This window comes from Camelina sativa, chromosome 7 (assembly GCF_030686135.1).
Source record: "Camelina sativa cultivar CO46 ecotype springtype chromosome 7, ASM3068613v1".
Lineage (NCBI taxonomy): Eukaryota > Viridiplantae > Streptophyta > Magnoliopsida > Brassicales > Brassicaceae > Camelina > Camelina sativa.
In genome coordinates this window covers 28035351-28056776 of record NC_141886.1, presented here as the reverse complement: position 1 = coordinate 28056776, position 21426 = coordinate 28035351, and the positions used below count along the sequence as shown (strand labels likewise).

Genomic DNA, 21426 nt, shown 5'->3' with positions numbered 1-21426 from the left:
TTATACAGCAAAAAAGTTTCAACTTGTTCGTCCATTTTTTGGAGATGATTGAGTTAAATAATATTTAATATAATTTTGTTCAACTTCTTCAATTTTAAGCAACCATTTGTATTTGTAGCCGAAACTTTTTTTTCTTCTTCATTCTCGGTTTTGTTAATGGGCTTTTGTGTTTTTAGACAATGTCCAGTTCTCAAAATAGTTTTAGCCCAACAATACTGAATCGAATAACGGAAAATTTAAGAAACCGAAACCGGATTAACCGATATAACCGAAATCGCAGCCCTGTCATATAACTTTCTTCTTCAGCTCTTCTCTTCTCTCACTTCTCAACGACATTTTTGTTTCCCTACTCCACCATGAAAAGAGAGAGAGAGAGAGAGCTAAGCTTGGAAATGACAACATTGTAAGAACATTTCACTACAAGACTCGATCTTCTAGCCGCCGCCATGGAATCGCTAACACCGATGATAGAGTCGAAACCAGCGACTCAATCGTGGAATCAATATGACCGGAGCACCAACTCCGATCTGCTTCCAATTGATCTCATAATGGAGATTCTCAAACACTTACCAGTCAAAACACTAGCAAGGTTCTTCTCCGTATCGAAGCTATGGACATCCATCATCCACGGGAGAGAGTTCATGAAATTGTTCCTCACTGCCAAACCAGATCATCTCTTCTTCACCTTCAGGGGTGACAAAGAAAATTATTTCCTATTCTCATCGCGGCTTCAGACCTCTGTAGCTACTTATCATATGATGCATCCTGCATACAAATACACATTCAAATTATCCTTTGTTCACAGTTTGATTTGCTATGGAACTTCTTCTGCTTCCCAACTTGTGGTGTACGATCCCATCTCAAGGAGATGACAATTCGTGGAGGACGATTGAAGAAGATACTACCCTCACTCCTTTTTCCTATCTGTGGCCAGATTTGTATTAATAGTGTTTTGTATTATCAAGCTTAGTATTATGCTGACATTAATCTCAAGGAGACTGTTGTCATGAGTTTTGATGTGAACTCTGAGTAGTTTCATCTTGTCAGAAGACCTGGTGATGGTGACAATTCTCCGCTTGACTGTTATTCAACTAGGATAATAATGTACAAGGGGAAGCTAGCTATGGTGTCCAAGGATATCTCAGATGATAGTAGTATGGTTTTGTGGGTTCTAGAGGATGTTGTGGAACATGAATGGATTAAGATCATTTTTTGCCTAGTTCATTTTTTGCCTTTTATGTTCTCTATTATATCCTAAAGGAAATAGTGTGAGGAAAGTTGTGATAATCACAAACCATAAGCTGTTTTGTTGCAAGAAACCATCTTGTTGTACGCTATCCAATCTCTCTGCTACTCCGATTGATAGTCTTTTTTTTCTGTGAGAATCAATCATGGCCTTCAGCTCTTCTAATGAATCGCCCCCAAAAAAAAAAACTCTCCCTCGAGCTAAAACCTAGAACTCCGGCAATATCAATTTGACAGCGCCGCAACCACCATGGAGTCATCGTCAGCTGCTCTCCTGCTTTCGTAGGTGAGCCTCATCTCTTCCCTCATCCAATGGGTCGGCGAAAGAAATTTTCTTCAGCTTCACTTTCCATCGACATCTCCGCTCCAGACCCACGATGGCCGTATCTACACAGGTGAAGAGTTCTTCTCCCTCTCCCTCTTCAGTGAATCCTCTTCCTATTGGACCAGTGCCAAGAGTTGTTAGATCTTCTTCACTTGAAATCTTAACTCAATATTCTCCATCTGATTCAATCTCATCTGACTCAGCTGAGCCCATTGAACCGGTGGTGATTATCAATCTGACAGATGTTGTTGCTCTAGAATTGTCGCCGGAAGAGTCCCAGTCTCGTCCAGACTCATGCTTGCCATAGATTCAAGAACCAGTAAAAAAAGATTTGGAGCCTTTGGCGGTTCTGTCCTCCTTTTTCACCGTCTCCACAAGGAGCTTGGGCTAAACCTTTAATGATGCATTCTCAACCAGAAACGTCATTGATCTCTTCTGAAAATGTACCCACTAAGTGTTGGCTGTCTTTGAAGGAATCAACACAAGTCCAAGTTAAAAGGCAGCTAGGGAATGAGAAGCTTGTTCGCTCTTTTAAGAACGTGTTGAAGGGTTCTTAAACGCTGGTGGACAGAATGGAGGATGATCTCAGGTTCCCTTGGGCAGCTAAGATGAATCCAGCTTCACAAAATCTCTACAGAGCGATTGAGCCAGAGTACTTACCGGATAAAGGTAACTATCCCGCAACATGTTTTGTTAAAAGGTCTAGAGAATCAGAAAGAGTATATTCTAGGGCAGTTCTATAGATGTTTGCCTCCACCTGGTTACATATCTATGTGGTCTTCAACAAGATATGGGGAAGTAAATGCATAATCACAATTAAGAAATTAGCAGATTCAAACTATCTCTTTCACATTCCAGATGAATCAACTAGGTCTTGGGTTCTTCAGAGGGGTCTTTGGCACGTTGATAATTGTTTGATGTCTGTAGCTTCTTAGACTCCAGAAGCATTTTTAGCTATCCCCAAAATCAAAACTATTCCTGTTTGGGTGACTTTAAAAAAGATACCCAACATTCTCTACTCAATTCATGATATTAGTCATATAGCAAAGCATTGCCATCTACGATTGCTGCTGGTGATACAAATGGGTTTATCTCTATGGTGGAGGTAGAGTACGTTTGGTTACCCACTAATTGTAAGAATTGTGGGCAGTTGGGTCATAATGAAAAGCGTTGCTTACAGTCTACATCAGGTCATCAAGCGGATGTAGCTACAATCATAGAGTCCTCTATTGATAAGGTTGCAGAGCTTGGTAATGTAAATGCTCCAGGCCCCATTCAAGTTGTTACAAATCAGCTTACTGCTCCTATTCAAATCTCAAGCATTGAGGTACCGATTACTAATGTTTCTCTCTTACATGTGGGAGAACCAATTGCAACAAAACAAGCTTCATCTGCTATAGTAGAAGAACACATTCTGCCAGCAACTGTCTCAGCCTCTGAGAATATATCTATTTCTAAAACTGTTCCAGCTACCCCTTTATCTATTGAGTCTCCTATTCAGGAAACTGCACAACTTTCTTCAGCCATATCTCATGCTACTTTCCAAGGGGGGAGTAGTAAACAAGCTGAGATTAAGCTTGGTTCCAATCAGTTTTCCTCATTAGGTTCTTCCGAAGGAGAAGAAGATTTGTCGGAATCAGAATTGGATAACGAAACTGAGCCGATAGATCTAATGACTCCTACAGATAAAAGAATCCTTCTGGAACGACCGGTTAAACCGTCAACAGTGTTAAAGGAAACTCTTACTCGCTCAGGTCGTGGAAGGGGCAGAGGTCGTGGAAAACGAGGTGGCCGTGGCTAGTAGTTTCCAATATTCTCAAGGTTAAGTCAATAAGAGGAAGTTTGACTTTATTTATGCATCGTATGTACCCTATCTTTCAAATACTTTGATTATGTTTGTAATATGTACCGTGTGTGTTCAGCTCACAGCTTTTACAAAAAAAAAAGATTGGAGTAACGGTATATTGACTCTCATAAAAATGTAATTACAAATATGTATAGATCTTTATATAATAACTAAATATCTTTATTTTTTTTGCATTTTACTCTTCTTATATTTTTTAAAAATAATTATTTAAGGAACAAGATATTGAAATTTGTCTTTTTCCATAAAATTTCTTTTTGTTCATCCTTTAATCTCATATATAAATGTAACATAACCTTTGCCTTCATAACTTGAGATTTTGTTTAAGATAAATAAATATTATATCCATTTAAAGTTTAAAAAAGATAAATTTAAATCCCTGCAAAGATTTTATTTTAGGAAGTGTAGTTATTTGTGTTAGATACTCATAGCTATATCTAATTATGTGCATGGCATGATAGGAAAATATATGTTAATCTAGTAAAATTTGCAGGAAATCAAAATTATTACTTTAATTTAGGCTATTTAAATGAAAAAGAAAAGCAAGAAAAAGTAACATTTACTTAGAACTATTAACTATATATATATATATATGCATTGTGCTGGTTAGTTTACCAATCTCTTCCAACCTTTATATTTCAAAAGCCTTTATAATTTTGTTGATTATGATGAAAGACTTCCGAATAGACGGTGATATGATCATATCAAAAACGCTAACACGTAGTGATGCTGAAAAACATGGACGTCTACTTTTACCCAAACACCAAGTGCTCTCCGTCATAAAAAAAATGAATAATGTTACGGATAAGAGTTTGAAAAAGGGTATTAAACTCGAAGTTCTAGACACCCTTAAAAAAAATTCATACTCTGTTTTGCTAAAATGCAGGAAAACCACCAATGACTATGTTCTCGCATCGGGTTGGAGCAAAATAAAATTGTCATTAGACCTCAAAGAAGGGGACACTTTCAAACTATATTGGGATTACTTGAATTACAAATTCTTTATTCTCAATTTTGAATACAGCTTAATCCCCCCCCCCCCCCCCCCTTTTAATAAAAATGATGAAGCGTATATGTTCGCAAAGAACATCCTTATGCTTTAATTTCCTATTTTAAGTTGTATCATCAATCCTGTCTTTTATTTTATATCATCATCATTTGCAAAAAAAAGAAATAAAAATGGATGTTCAAATTCAAGATTGAACAAGAGATATGATCTTTATGGAAAATTAGTAAGAATGATTGAAACTATGAAACATAACCTAACTTGTTATGTACGACGAGATTCAACTATGAAAGCTTAACCTAGCTCACTTGTTTCAGGTTTCTTGATCTTTGGTTACTAGAATTCACGGATAATTTGTTTATATTGCATCTAGGATTTCTCAAATGATGTTTCATTTATCAATGATATTTCTTAAGAAGTTACAAGTTTGATAATATTGTCCTTCTTTGAGTTTATGAGACTAAGCATCTCTTAGCAACTGTGACTTTGAGGCCATGTTTCATGTGAAGGACTATGGAAGATGCTGGCTCGATCTTGTGCCCTTCAACGACCTTGATGTCATAATTTCTTATTATCTCAACAGCCACTGTCTTCATCTGCAAGAAAGACAAGTTTTTCCCCAAGCAATTTCTTGGACCGGAATTAAACACGAAGAACTTGAAAGAAGGTTCATGTTTTAAGCCTCCATTTCTCTCAGAGATCCATCTCTCAGGTTTGAATTCAGACGCGTCTTCTCCCCACACGGCCTTCATCCTCCCCAACGCATAAACAGAGAACAAAATCTTCCAATTTGCATCGACTTTGTGTCCACTTGGAAGCACATCTTGCTTTATGGGAGACTTCCGCTCGAACGGGATTGGCGCATAGAGGCGTAGTGATTCACACAGCGCAGCATGTAAATACACCATCTTGTTTAACTTGTCTGCATCTAAACTCATTCCGGAACTTGGTAGGTTCGTGTTGTTGATCTCTTGGCGGATTTTGGTCACAGCTTCAGGGTTCTTGGAGAGCAGCCAAAAGAACCAAGTGAGAGTTGTTGCAATGGCGTCTCTTCCAGCAAGCATGAAACTCTTGATGATGTCTTTGAGGAAGTTATCATCTGTTGGCTTCAAAAGCTCATACTTGGAAGCATCTAGATTCATGTAGACGCTTAATAAATCCACATCATGAGCTTCTTCTCCAATATTGGAGCGACAACGACTTATTAACTCCTCTCTCTTGGCAGATATATACTTCGCACATGATCTGTCGAAAGCAGCATTTGCTTTGGTCATCTTCTTCTCTTCTCCGACTCCAATCCAGTTTTGCAGCTTCCACAAGATCATAGGCTTAACATGTCTATACACGACCACTTCTTCGGCATCATCCATAGCTTTTGCATACTCGTTCATCGGCATTTCAATGGAAAGAGAATTTGAGTCGTAGCCTGCTACTAGAGTAAGGGTTACATCGAATGCTAGCCTCTGGAACACGTCTTGTAAATCAAAAATCATATTCGCCTCTGCAAAGTGATCAAGGACCGGGACAACCCCGTTCTTGATTTTACGTGTGATGGTCCTCAATGAGAAGCTTTGAAACCCTTGATGGCTAAGCACGACCAGTGCGGATTTCCTCATATCCTCCCAGAGTTTTGAGTCAGCAGTGAAGATCCCGTTGCCTAGAAAATCGAAAATCTCTTTGAACTCCGGTCCTTTGTCATAATTGGTGAAGTTGGAGCTGAAAACGTGTTGAATGTTTGCAGGATCTGCTGTGATCAACATGTTCATTCCAGAGAACCATGGGCCTTTGAATACAAAAGTTAAGTTGGATAACTCGAGAATCTCTGCAACATAGTCATTAATCCTATGAAGCATGATGAGAACACCAGGAAGCATCCCAAGAACCGGCCAGTTTCTAGGTAAGATTTGATGGTGTTTCTTGTGGATTAAGAAATGGAAGAAGATAAAGACAATAAAGGTTATGAAGACTTCAAGTAAGCCGGCGTAAGCCATTTGTATAAAAAGGTTGTGTTTCTTGGATTTTACGAAAGATAGAGATACAAGAAACTTGGTTTTGTTATGTTTATAGTTATTTATATAGTTATATTTAGTACCATTTTCATTAATGAGATGGCTCCGTGACGATGTAGTCAACTCCTATCTTGTGAGCATGGTGTTCTTACCTCACCCACGTTCAGAACCTCAGATCTGCCAAATGTCAATGGCATGGAGGCGCCATGGGTAGAGCCATGATAATTATAACATGATGGGGTTACATGTCATTGACATTTCTACATACATATCTTTCCCCCGAGATACATAGGTCGACGTCACAGGTGACAGACAGGTTAATCGATAAATATCTTTTTAGAAAGTTTACATGCAATTTATGCAAATATTTTATTAAGTTTCCATTGAACCAACAATACATATTATTATTATCTGTTTGGATTTATAATTACAAAATTATATATTATAAATTCTTTTGCCATAAGATTTTTTTAGTTTAACAAATTAAAATATACAAGAAAATATTGGAAGGCTTCAAAATCCAAGATTTGTTTTTCATTTGATTAGCTTTATCACATAATTAAAAGGTTTAAAATCTATTTTGGAGGATAATTTAATAACAAAAACATATTGCTACAAATACCATATACAACTAATTTTAACCTAATTTATTCATGAACCTTACAATTTTGATGTAAACAGTTAACAATTTACTGGAAACGATTTTATAATTCTTTTGTATATATAGTTTAGGAGTTTAGGAGTTTTAAAACTAAAAAATGGAATTATATATATGATAAAATGGAAGACTCTTCAAGCAAGTCTCATATTCGTTTTCTCTTTCTCTCGAAAAGAGTTTGTCCGCAATCTGCTCTCTAATTTTTTTGTATCAGACATACGGGTGCTTGTCTGCTGAGAGAAAACTCCGGCGGTTTGTGGTTCTTATCCCTTGGCAAAATTTCATAAACCGCCTTGGATTTCTCTTAATATCTTATTGGGACAATGAATTCGATGGTATACTATGGTGTTGTTCGACAATGGTTGGATCTAATAGTGTTTGTGTTTCTCCAAACGTAACATCAGTCTTATGCCTTAACAAAAGAGATTCATTACAATCTGATTGTAAATCTATTGACTGTTTGATGGAATTATATATGGCTGCATTAATTTGTCTTTTGCGGATTAAGATGTCGATAGTAGTACATGTGGGCTTTGTTAACTATTGGCGACAAATTTTGATTAGTATTACTCAAATGTGATGGTTGAGGCATGTGTTACCGATGTTTATAGATGAAATTTTATGAAGATCATGCATCTGCAAATGATACGATAATGCTATTTAATATTATGTTTTAAGAAAAAAACAAGTTTTAACCACAAGGTATACATACAAATTGATGCGGTGCGGTGCGGAAGCTAAGAACGGATAGGGATGAGAGTCCTCTTCTCAGGTCCTACTCAAAGTAAGATCTTTATGGGTGCGAGAGTCCTCCTCTCTACGCTTATACAAAGCTCAGAGATAATCAAATATAAAACTAAGGAAAGAAGATAAACACCAAATATTCTAATCCTAATCATAATAGTAAAAAGTATATCTTCTTCCAAAATAAAAATAGAAAATTAACGAGCTACCTAAACAACTACGTCAAATCTGTAACTTGTTGGGCAAGAAACACAACACCTAGGCCCAACAATAATGAATAATACGCTGCATCAGTTCTCCCCCTGTTGGAGAAGATTCGACCTCGAATCTGAACCATGGATTTGACCGCATTTATCCATCGCCTTTTTTTCCTTCTTCTCTTCCACTGATAATATTTCACACGTACAGAAATATAACCTTGTTTCACCGTACTAAACTTAATTATCCAATAATAATCAAAGCTAAGTGTAATGATTAATATTTGACTTTTCCTCGTAGACGCCACATTTTCTTCGTGAGATGAGATCAATGGGCCTTTAGTTTTAGAAGCCCAACTTCCCCAAGGTGTCACCATCTTCATCCTCGAATCTTTTCCTACAAAGTTAAGATCACCGTCTTCTTCTTTAAGAAGATCGCCATGTCTATAACAATCTGCAGTATCATTGTTATCATCATCGTCTTCCATATCATTGGTGTTGAAAAAATCATCTTCAACTTCTATAGCATTGGCGTTGACAAAATCTTCTTCACCATCGGTGAAGACCACGACATCGTACACCAAATCATCTTCAGCAACTTTGACAGCGAACTGTTGCTCGGCATCATACACCAAAGGAAAAGAATTAGAGCCATCCACATAGGCATACTCATCGCCGTTTTCTACGCCGACAAATACGTCTTCGTCTTCCATGTTGTCGGGTTCTTTCACTTCGACAACATCACTGTCTTCATCGGAGGCGAGTTTCAGAGTACAAAAATCATCACCAACAACATCGTAGATATGCTCATCGACAACGTTGTGGACTTGAACCAATCGTGCTCCTTGTTTCATATTCGTCAAAAGATTATACATCATATGACGAGGTAGATAGGTTGCACAAAGCTTTTGCTTGAGTTTATCCCATGATTTGATAGGACTCTTGTCAGCTTTCTTGCGTGTTTTCTTCACTTGCTGCCACCATGTTGATGCATGTTCTCGAAACTTCTTAGTCACAAGCGAAACCTGTTCATCAGCCGGAACACTTTGAAGCATCAATATGTCTTCAACATCCGCGAGCCAATCTAAGAATGAATCAACACGAATTCCACCGTAGAACTTGGGAATATACACTGCCATGAGAAGAACCGTTTCGGCTCTGATACCAAATGATGCGGTGCGGAAGCTAAGAACGGATAGGGATGAGAACGGATAGGGATGAGAGTCCTCCTCTAAGGTCCTACTCAAGGTAAGATTTTTAGTGTGAGAGTCCTCCTCTCTAGGCTTATACAAAGCTCTCTTCAAATTAAATTTTTTATTCAATAATCAATTATTTCCGTACATGTGAGGGTTAGATCCTTTTATACACGTTTTATGATAAACTCAAATCTAAAACTAAGGAAATATATAAACACTAAATATTCTAATCCTAATCCTTTCCAATATCAAATAATTATCAATAAAATAAGCTAACAAATCTAATGGATCCAAATCCATAAACATCCACGTAAAAGCCCATCATATGCTGCATCACAAATCACAACGCAAAGAAATCAAATATAAAGTTGGAAGATCCGTTAGCAAATAAAACTATTTTATGAAAATCATCAAACTCTCTTCTATTAATTGTAATATTTCTTTTAGTGTATAACACATATATCTGCCTACACAATAACTATGTTACAATAATTTATGTTTTTTTGTAATAAATCTTTTAATTCCAGTGAAGTTTATTTGTTGAGAAAAATCGAATATAAATTTATTTATTTTCCCAATGTTTCATTTATTAAATTTAAGTTCTTCTCCCCTCATCCAATTTAACTAAAGGAACAGTGTAATAGTGGACGCCGTCAATTGGTTGATTCTTGTCCATATCTAATGAGTTGACCCGTCGTAATTTTATGGTCAAGGACGTCCTTTATGGGCCACTTCTCATTTTCTTCTTGTTGAAAAATGCCACTTTCTCATTGACTCGCATATTTATTAAATTTTACATCACAGCTAACTTATTTTTAACTAGATTTTTGGGGGATCAAACAGTAAATCCACTATGACTCATCGATGATTGTTAGCTTATCAATATTTTTATGATAATTCTTTTAAATATTGAATACAAAACTATTGTTAAGATTTCTAGATTAAAAAGACTATCTAACACCATACAAAGAATTTTGAACTTGTTGAATTATCACTTGATATGACTTTCATAGGGAGTATAGGCAGGACTTGTAAAAGGTTATAATATTGAATTTTATATACAAGTGATGGCATCGATATCAAGTGGATTCGAGTTAATTACAATATAAACAATCAAACAGAGTCTAAAACATATCTAAAGAGGTGAAAATTGCGGTTTTGGTCTTGTCAACAATGTTGGCCAAGTTATTTCTTTGGCGAATGAGTCAACATGACTAAGTCACAGAGGAGACCGACTATGTCTAACCTATGGCCTTGCATTTCATTCTGATACGTGCGTAAACTTATGATATGTACTACGTACAACTAAGTACTAACCTATACTAACAAACAGAAAACAATTAACGTTGTTAGTTAAACTTAAACTTGTAATATTTATTGCATTAGTTGTCACGTTAGATGTCAAAGCCAACTACCACGTTATAATGATATAAAAACGATTATTTTCTCTATAATTTCGTGTCTAAATTACACTACCATTTGAAAGATCATAATTAGTTTCCAATTTTCCATGTTTTAGATTTGTTCGAAAATAGACAAATTTTGTTTTTGCACTTGCTGTCTTTTTTTTTTGTCTTTTTTTTTTTAATCTTTTTCGTAATATTCATTTTCCTTTGAATTATATAATGTCTTTATCCCAAAAATGTTTGTATCTCCAAATAATTGTTTTCCGTTTAAACTATACATATTATAAATGCATAAATATAAATATTTTGTCTTTTTCCCGTGTTTGTTTTGTTATTTCTTTCATATAAAATGTACCATGCATGTATAATAATTAATAAATAAACTACTTGAATTTGTTCTCTAATATTATACAGTATACAACAAGAATGCGAAATTAAGAGCTTTCACACGTCTATTCATATCCCTATGATACAGAAGTAAGATCATCAGAAACACCAAGTACCTCTAGTTGTCTAGCTTGATGCAAAAGTTTTCGTATACAGATCGAATTCTCTTTTCCATGTCTATATATCACTTGATCAGTTTTCGTGGTTGCACATAGCCTAGTTTAGTAAAGGAACGTCTACATCTTAATCAGTGCAATATGCTTAGTTTCATACATGCCAATCAAAGAACAAGGACGATTTTCAATGTGTGTATCCGTAATTAAAATCAGTGTAATTCTTCGAAAGTTTGCTTACATGCACATTGTGATTACCCAACGTCTAAAACACCAAGAATTGGTTAAGCTGTTTAGTACAAATACTAAGTGATCTAAAAGTAGAAATGGCTATCTATTCAATAAAGAATTAATTTCATGTTTATATCGTGTTAGATTCCTAGTTAATCTTTTACCTAAAGCTAAAACTTTAAGTTTAACTTATTATCATCAAATTAATTATTGTTTTAAAAAATTTATTATCATCTTAACTAGTTTTACAGGCTACTAGACACATTATTTTTTTAAAATAACTAAGAGAGTATGCGTCTAAACCTATATATACATCTTCTCTGGTCCGAGACCAAAAGCAAGTCATATAGTCTCGTCCCAATAACCACTTGAAACAGCGACCTTTAAGCTTTTGTCATAGATCTTTACTAATTGAGCTATTTGCTTACGGGACATATTATTATACTTAAGAGTTTAAGTTTTCTTTAATATCTATGAATATATGTTTTTTGTCCTTATGATAAAAGTTTACGGTAACACCGATATTTTTTGTGGAACCGGAAAGTACAACTTAAAATTCAGAATACTAATCATTTACTAAAATGTAGTTTGATGAGTTAATCAGACTTTAATTGGAGGTTACCAAGTACTTCGTCAACTAAGAACACAAAAATAAAAGCCAAATCTTTTTTTTTTCCCTGGTATTTGTACCCAAGTTTCTCGTGCATGACACAAAACCCCAAGTTTTCACGTGGAAACCACGAGGTTCGTCGATCAAACCAGTGCTTAACCACACGACAAAAACTACATTATATCCTAAACACCTTTGAACTTTATCTCTTAAACCATAATTCAGGTAGAATTAGCATAGCTTCCAACTCAAGCTATCTTCAAGCTTAATCCAACATTATTGTTACTTTATTTTTATTTTTTTTTCTATGAAATTTTTTTTTCTGTGATAAAAGTTCATATCAGGATCAATATCTTAACACCATATTTTGTGTGGAACCGGAAGATACAACTTTAAAAAATAGAATATTAATCATTACAATTTACTAAACGTAGTTAATGCGTGGATGTGCATTTGGGTAACCCGTTCGGGTTCATGTATTATCCATTCGGATTCGAGTAAACGGGTTTAGAAAAATAGAATCCATTGAATATTTTTAGATATATGGGTTCGGTTTGGTTTGGGTATTACCGGGTTCAGGTCGGTTTGGGTTATAAATTTTAGAACCCGATTAGTACTCGAACTACCGGGTACCCGAAAAAATATAATTAAAATTAATTAAATTTCAATAAATTTAGTTAAATTTTGACTTATGTAACAAAATATTTTAGATATTTTGATTATTTTTGATATTTAGGTATAAAACTAAATGAAATATTCAAAATTATAATCATATTTTGGGATAATTACATTATATTAATGATAAATATTATAAATATGTTTATGCTTTCGGGTTTAATGGGTGCCCAAACGGATACCGGGTATTACCCGACCCTAATCCGAACCCACAAGTATTAGAAAATAAAATTCAATAGAGTTTTATAGGCAAATTCGTATCCAACCCGAACCCGGTTTTTCGGATCAGGTTCCAGGTTGGGTATTCGGGTAAAGTTTTTATGCCCGACCCTAGTCAGACTTTAATTAGAAGTTTACAAGAAAAACTGAAAGCCCCCAGTCTTTATTTTTGCTCGTAAGTTTCTTGCGCAAGACACAAAACCCCAAGTTTTCACGTGGCAACCACTCTTCGTCGGTCAAACCGGTGCTTCCCACAATAAGGACAAAAGCTTCATTATATATTACTAAAATAGTATTCGCGCGTCGGTTTCTTTTGTTTTGTTTTTATTTTTATAAGATGATTTTTATAATAAAAAATCATTATTAACATAGATGTGGATAATGTTCATTGAAAATATATTTATTTTTAGGTTTTTGTTATTATTTGTTGTTAGTTTTTTTTATTGTAACGAAATTATAGACTAAAATCAATTTTGTTTTTTTTTTTTGTATCACAATGTATTGGAGCACTATTATTACTTTTATGTTTTGTTCTAAATTTATAAGCGTGCTATGTCGCGGAATTATTTTAAAATTCTTTTATTTAATACATAAATATAACTTGACTTTTTTAAAAAAAATTTTAAAATTATAATTTAATATAAATTGTTTGATATTAAGTATCAAAATTATAACTTCCTCTTGATTCTCTCAAAAGAAGAATACGTAAGGATCCATAGATTCTAGAGTAAATAACATTATTTTAAATGTTAGAGACTGAAACACTAAAATATTGTTTAATTAATTAGTTTTAAACACATCTTACAAAAAATAATGCACATACCCATTTTGTATGACATGTGTAAAACTAATCAAGTTGGTTGTTTATTTTTGTTGTATTTCCATACAGGATATATTGCAAGTATGGTTACTTTTTAATAGTGATTTTTGCTCATTACTTATATAAAAGAAGGGCTGTTTAAATTTTTTCCTATACATGTTGTTATATTTGGAAATTTAGGATTGATTATATAGTTCATAGGTTTTATGAGATATGATGAGAAAGCTAACACTAATAATGATGCTCCAATGCATCATAATATAAAAAAAAAAAAAAAAAAATTGATTTGTCTATAATATCATTACAATAATAAAATAAAAATAACCAGAAATAAATAATAACAAAAACCTAAAAACAAAATATTACCAATAAAAATTATCAAAAAACTATATTAATAATAATTTTTAATTACAAACACCAAACAAAAATTATCTTAAAAGTAATTAAAATAATAAAAAATACAAAAAACCACTATCCTAGATAGAAAGCCGTGTTTCTCGTGTCATCACTGGAACTATCAAAAATCCTGTCCAGGACCGCTACGCAACTATCCCAATTCCCACTCAAAACTTGCTTTTCGAGAATCCCGAAATCGGCTGACTTAAACAAGATGTTCGACTCGTGTTCCAAACAAGAAGCAGACTTCTTGAATCCTAATGAGTATAAGCACTGAACCATAATCCTAATAAATTCATGTTTTTTTAACAACCCTTTTGAATTTAAAAGTTCTCATAACCCATTCTCCATCTGGAATCACACTCTTAAACCTAAAAAAGACACTCTTGATGATGATGACTTACTAAAGATTCTCAGCAATCATTCCACATTCAATAGTTGAGTGGTCCACAAAGGAAAGTACAAAACTTCCCGCTGAAAGTATGACACTTTACCAAGAATACAAAGAACCCAAAACTCTTAGAAGCAACACCAAATCAGAAACTAAACTCTTTAGATATTAAATAATTTCCCAAACTCAGAAGCAAATCACCTAATTTATTTCCCAAAATAGCCAAGTTCGAAAGAATAAAAAAGCTAAAAACCAAATCGACTACACTATATAAACGTATACAGCTCCAAGAACGAAACACACAGATGCGAGAAGAGTAATAATGGATGGTTGCTAGATTCAAATTCGTCCGGAGAGATAAATATAAGAACCAGTTCAAACGAGAAGAAGAAAAAGATGAAGAAGGAAAAGAACGCGAGGCGTGAAATGAATCCAAATCTTCAAAACAGATTTCAATTAGTTTCGGGTGAGTCTTTGTATGGAGGAAGAGAGAGAGGTGGATTGAAAGGAAGGTGTCTATCGCTAATCCCTATAGTTAAAAGAGGCCCTATAGTTAAAAGAGGATGAGTTGTATTAATTAAAATGTTTTTATTGGCTACCTGTTTTAATTGATGTGTCATTTCGAGAATGCTTCACAATACTGATGTATCATGTTTTGGAGAAAAACATTAAAGTTTTATTGTATTGATAATAATTTTTTTTATACATTATTTTTACTCACCTCCTCGGCAAAATTGGTTCACGAAAAATGACGTGAGCATGGTGACGTATCTTCTCTAACGTCATTTTCCTTCGACCTTCTTCAATAGAGAGGTTAATTGTAAAGTAATTAACTAGCAATAAGATACACTTATAATCTCAACATGCAATAAGATATTAATAGTTAATGTAGCAACAATTACGTCTCGTATTGGTCGTTCCAATTTTAAATTTAAAGTTTATATTTTAAATATAAAATATATGTATAAAAGGTGCGTTTCCTACATAGTTACAGAACTAGTCGCACTTTACATGAATCACATGATAGCTTTTAATCGGCATATTCCAGAATTTGTTTGTTAAAAAGATATATAACTAACCACTGGCAAAATACTATGAGAAAATCATCAATGATGGTAATCAGTTTTTTAGAAAGCATTATTAACCACAACAAAGCCGTCTATATAGTGTTACCCTAATTTGAAATAATTATCTAACTTTCCTTTAAATGTGATAGGTGTTTACGACGTCAACTTTACGTTTGTTTATATATTGATTTGGCAACGCATGCAAAGATTGGTGTTTGGCCATAATTAATTAAAATGTCCGACTAACTTGCCTCATAAGGCTATTAGTATACTACAATAAAACAAAAAATGGAACTACTTGCCCAATACGTTTAAGATCCGTAAAAAATATAGAATTTTTGCTATAAGATATCTTTTATTAGGCCAAATTTTTTTCTTGAGACGTGGTCTCAAAGTGAATTTGGTTTTCTAATATATACATTCATAACACATCCTCTCAAGTTGATAGTTCTTATCAGCTAATATTAAACTGATGAACCCCATTCTAAGATTAACCATTAACAAAAGATCTCTACTTAACCACCCTAGTTAGATAAATCTCAGCTCTATTCACATTCCATGACTTATTATTTATATTGGTTCATATCTTCTAAAAGGACTTCAAATATATTAATTAACACAAATAATAAGTAACATGTTAATGAGAGCTAGGATTTCGGTAAGGCTAGCTACATCCACTCGAAATCAAGCTTTGATTAATTAGTGGCATATTATTATGAAGGGACCCCTGATGTTAGATGCATTTTTTTTACTCGAGAAGTTGATTGGACAACACTTCAATAACCTTTTTTTTATATAGTATAATAAAACCTTAAAGATGTAAAAAGTAAAATTTCCCACTTTTCTGGGTGCTTTATTTTTAGCTTAAATAAATGATAATAATAAAGAAAAATCACTTGTCGCTATAGCAATTCTATCGAAGAAGTTTCCTTGAATATGCGCACGAAAGTAGCCATGAAAGTTATTTTTACTTATTTAAAAGCAAATAGACTTTTATTTTATTTTATTAATTATATAATTATTTTTCCTTAGATTTGCAGTATAAATAAACAGTTTATTTTTCCTTAGATTTGCAGTATAAATAAACAGTATCAGCCTAACAAATATATCTCCTCCTCTTAGCTTCAACAGCCGAAAACACTAAACAAAGGTTCTTGGAAAAGAAAAAAGGAAGAAATTAAAATGAACTATCCTTCAAACCCTAACCCTAGTTCCACAGATTTCACTGAATTTTTCAAATTCGATGATTTTGAGGATAGTTTTCATATGATCATGGAAGAAATCGGCCGGGAGGACCACTCTTCGTCGCCGACTTTGAGTTGGACTTCATCGGAAATATTTGTGGCTGCAGAAATCACAAGTCCGCTTCAAACAAGCCTAGCTAACTCACCTATGAGCCTTGAAATGTAAGTTAACTTTTTATATCATACATCTTAGCATAAAGCTAGTTGTTGGTACATGTTATTATAACTGTGATTTTATATATATATATATATATATATATATATATATATAACTGTGATATTTATCAACTGATGCTTTTATAAATATAGAGGTGAGAAAGATGAGATCAAAAAGAGGAAGAGACACAAAGACGATCCGATTGTTCACGTGTTCAAAACGAAATCAACTGAAAAAGTTGCTTTAGATGACGGCTATAAATGGAGGAAATACGGCAAAAAGCCAATAAGGGGCAGTCCATTTCCGAGGTAAATCATTAATTATAACTTCTTACTTTTACTTGGTTACCATAGACATATACTTGACTAGTACGTACATACAAACTTGTTTTTAAAGATTATTCGACAGCTTGGATTATTCTAGTTTGCATATATGCGGCATGTTGATTTGAGTATTACAAATTGCAATGAATGTTTCTACTTGATGAATCTAGAAGAATGCATCTCTTAAAGCGTAGAATAGTTAAATGTCAAATGGACAACTTGAGACAACTACTATAGTCGAGGCTGAAAAGTTTTACAACTTAATTACTCCTCCTCTTTTCGCATTAATTAAGTTAATCTGTTAGTTTAAAGACAGATAAACTCGCATCTTTTTCTTCATTTTTTTTTTGCTAAAAGACATACAAAACCTTGTTCATCGGTTCACCTAAAACTAATAAAGATAAACCAAATTTTAGTCATGATATATTCATTGCATAACTTACACAATTAACAATATCAATTTAAAAATCAGTATTAGCTAGTTTCTGACTACAAAATCCTATTACATATAGAAATGGAATTTTTGTTTTGATAATTACTACATTTATAAGAATAACACTCCTTTCTGAGTTTCGGCTAATAAGTTGAACATGAATTTGTATATTAATAGTAAAAAAACTTCACTCAAACTTTGCATGTGTAGGTGGTGTATAATATAGAATATAGTCAGTGTTCCCTCTTTAGAGGAGGTGTTTCTTGTCCTAATGACCACATGCATGTTTTTATATGTATGTCTATATCTGTTGAAGCCAACATGTATATATACTATCACCAAAAATATATACGTCTCGGTGTTCGTTAGTGTTACTTGTATTTCCATGTGGACCATATGTTCTGGATACTTAATAAGGCAATGAAACATAACATCTACTAGTGAATAGAAACTAATTAATGCCTAATTAAAAAATAATTAATTGTCACAAGTTGTGATATACTCTTATAACAATTAACACTTGAGATTATCATAATTCATGAGTTCCTTTTTGTATGTTACCTTTGATTTCAAGTTGACATATAAACGACGATTTTGTTAATGGACCACACTATATATTGTAATCAAACTGTTACATTATAAATCTTATAGAATCTCTTATTAGAGATTTAATTAATTATATTGCTCATTTTTTAAATAGGCATTATCACAAGTGTTCAAACCCAGATTGCAACGTGAAGAAGAGGATCGAGAGAGATACGAACAATCAAGATTACGTATTGACAACGTACGAAGGGATACATAACCACCCAAGCCCCTCTGTAGTTTATTGTGATTCAGACGACTTTGATCTTACCTCTCACAACAACTGGTCCTTTCAAACAAATACGTATAGTTTCTCTCATTCTGCTCCAAATTGATCATAGTTACTAAGTTTGTGTATATATTGATGTATCATGTATATAGTTTATATCACCATCCTAATCACGCATCATTCACGCGTTTATCCACATGTACCTTGTTGGGTCGATTTTGTAATGTATTGAATTGGTGGAGGTGTAATGGAAGTCGTCGATCATCTTGTATGTAACTAATTAATTGTACCTTTTTAAGATATAGTAACTAATTTGTACATGAACCTCTTTAATGTGCTACAAGAAACACAGATTTTCTGACTTCGAATATCTGACTTCGAATTTCTGACAAATGGATTCAGTAATTTTTAAAATAAATACTAGAACTTTATTGAATTTTTAAAAAAAATATCTGACGGATTCATTTAAAAAATATAATTTAAAAACATTAGTTAGTAGTATTTGAAAAACTTTAAATCCAAAATTCAAAACTTCGGTAAGATACCATTTAGTAGCCGTTAAAGCACTAAACTTAAAGTTTTGTTAAAAACTAAAATAAAAATAAATAAAAATAAAAAGAAGCCATATAGTCATACTAGAGCTGAAAACCAAAACAATTAGTTAAACAATATGTTTTATCATTTGATTTGAATTTTTCTATTTTTCACTTTCAAATCCATTTAAAATATAATTTGGATTTTGAAATCCAAAAACAAATCATTAAATAAATAATATGAAATTTTAACAAGTATTTATAAATCATAGAACCAACAACACATAATTTTAATAAAAAATCAAATCCACAAATTATTTCAATTGATAAGTATTTTGAAATCAATGATTGAATAACATACGATTTTTGTTTGTATTTTTAAATCTATTAAAATCATAGAACCATTAACTCCCTCCCTCTTTTTATATGTTTTAATAATTTTAGGAAAATTGATATGATTTAATGTAAAATCCCACATAAACCATGAGATTTGGATTTATCTATTTTGAATTAAAAATCTTCTCAAATCCTTCAAAATCATTAAAAATCAAATCCATAAATTGTCTCAATAACAATGGATTTTAAGGTATAATTTTGAATCATTAGTATTTTGAACACTGGATTTCATTAGAGATTTTAAAATATATAATTGAATAATAGAGGATTTGTAATATTTTTTATAAATCCCTTCAAATGAATACCCCCCTCCCCCTCCGGTAAATCTCTCTTCTTCTGATCAGCAAGAATAATATTGCATACCTTCTAATCTTTTTGATGGTGAAGATGATATTGCTGTGTTCTGTTTCATGAACAATTGATAGTTGCTCAAGCGACGAGACAATGGAATATGTACTGAAGCAAAAGACTCCCAGTAGAATCAAAAACCGAGTGACTCGACTCGAAACACTTGTTATGCGAAAACTCTTGACCCATGATCACGATAATATAACCCCTTTCGTTGTGGCCTGGAGACTCACTCACTCTCACGGGTAATGTTACTTTATTGCTCGTGACTTACTAGATGGAATGTCTAATGCTGTGGTAGGCACTCCTCATTTACTTTTTTATTTTATGTAAATCTTTTTTTTTTCTTTTTTTAGTAAAAAAACATTATAACAACAAATTTACTATACAATTTTAATTACCTCATTGATCTCTTACCAATTGTTTGCTTTCGTTTTTTTTCTTATCATATAATTAAAACGGTAAGATTAAACAATCTTGGGTATATAGAATTTGTTTTGTTTCGGAATATAATATTTTTAACTTGAAAACCAAATTTTTTAATTTGAAGTATAAAATACCATTAAAATTACTAACTACTGTAAAAGCCATTTGTAATAAAAATTTGCATGTATTGTTTTTTTTTTGGCATCAGCTACAATAATTTGTTTTTGAAACCCCTAAATTACAACAACAACAAAAGTACATTCTATAGAAACTGGATTATGATTTAGTGGTTTCTATTAATAATAATTATTATTATTAATTATGATGTATTGTGATTTGTGACCATTGGCATGTTGAGAGAAGAAAAAGAGCTTATACTATTCTCCCCCTCCCCCTTAGATTATTAATTTATCATCATATACTATAAAAATTTATATGTTTTGAGTCTTTTGACAGCTACATGATTTGTCATGTCAACAACCACCAAATGCAGTTATGAGATATTGTGAAAGCAAGCACGATCTGGTCGACACCTTATCAATAAATGTCAAAATGACATCTCCATTATCTAATATCTGCTTTCTATTTTTTCATACTTTTTCATTATCTTGTGTTCTTTTTTTTGGGCAAACAAACACCTGTTAATTATCTATTTCGTTTCTTATATCTGGTAAATATCACAAAATTTATATACTAGTTAGAAATTGACACAATTTTTCGCACTGGCTTAGTTTATCTTGTTAGTCATAAAGAAAAAGAAAATTACAAAGTTGATCATCTCATATGATTTGACATTATTTTTATTTTATTTTTACCAAATAACTGAAAGAAATATATTTTAGAAACTTTGACATCTCATATGAATGTTATTATTGTGTTATTAATCTACTACTATATAAGCGAGTTGTCCACACACGTATTCATTGACTTTCAATTCACAGCGAAAGAGCCATAAACAAAAATTCATATACTATTTTTTTTGTTTACAATTTTTAACCAAAAAAAAATTATTATATTTTGCCGATCATGAGCTAATTACTAATGACTCAGCGACCAAATATAGACAAAGTTCAATGAAAATTGTCAGAAAAAAAAAAAAAAAAAAAAAAAAAACAAAAGACAACTCAATTCTCCTGTAAAATTAATGATTGAAATGGAAAATAAAAGAAAAATAATGAAATCTATGTTTTCTT

General features: G+C 32.8%; 2 protein-coding genes, 1 long non-coding RNA gene and 2 pseudogenes across 5 annotated transcripts; 4 read left to right on the top strand and 1 right to left on the bottom strand.

Annotated features, from left to right (window-relative positions):
• Window positions 1-44: 44 nt before the first annotated feature.
• On the top strand, window positions 45-3610 carry LOC104702735 (putative F-box protein At5g44220 pseudogene; annotated as a pseudogene). The gene is made up of 2 exons (XR_015562013.1): window positions 45-52; window positions 307-3610. The product of XR_015562013.1 is annotated as a putative F-box protein At5g44220 pseudogene (transcript).
• LOC147941788 (uncharacterized) lies at window positions 2143-3371 on the top strand. Its single transcript, XM_087458645.1, has 3 exons — window positions 2143-2239; window positions 2429-2493; window positions 2607-3371. The coding sequence occupies exons 1-3, from the start codon at window positions 2143-2145 to the stop codon at window positions 3369-3371; spliced, it is 927 nt and encodes a 308-aa protein (XP_087314771.1).
• Window positions 3611-4031: 421 nt separating the features above from the next.
• LOC147941787 (uncharacterized) lies at window positions 4032-4663 on the top strand. The gene is made up of 2 exons (XR_015562441.1): window positions 4032-4201; window positions 4321-4663. It is a non-coding gene; the product is annotated as an uncharacterized LOC147941787 (long non-coding RNA).
• A 152-nt stretch (window positions 4664-4815) lies between these two features.
• On the bottom strand, window positions 4816-6473 carry LOC104702734 (alkane hydroxylase MAH1 pseudogene; annotated as a pseudogene). Its single transcript, XR_015562440.1, has one exon. The product of XR_015562440.1 is annotated as an alkane hydroxylase MAH1 pseudogene (transcript).
• Window positions 6474-16631: 10158 nt separating this feature from the next.
• LOC104702733 (putative WRKY transcription factor 59) lies at window positions 16632-18857 on the top strand. Its single transcript, XM_010418643.2, has 3 exons — window positions 16632-16965; window positions 17113-17268; window positions 18417-18857. Exons 1-3 carry the CDS (start codon window positions 16742-16744, stop codon window positions 18634-18636), a joined length of 600 nt encoding a protein of 199 aa, XP_010416945.2. The 5' UTR covers window positions 16632-16741; the 3' UTR covers window positions 18637-18857.
• Window positions 18858-21426: the final 2569 nt, after the last annotated feature.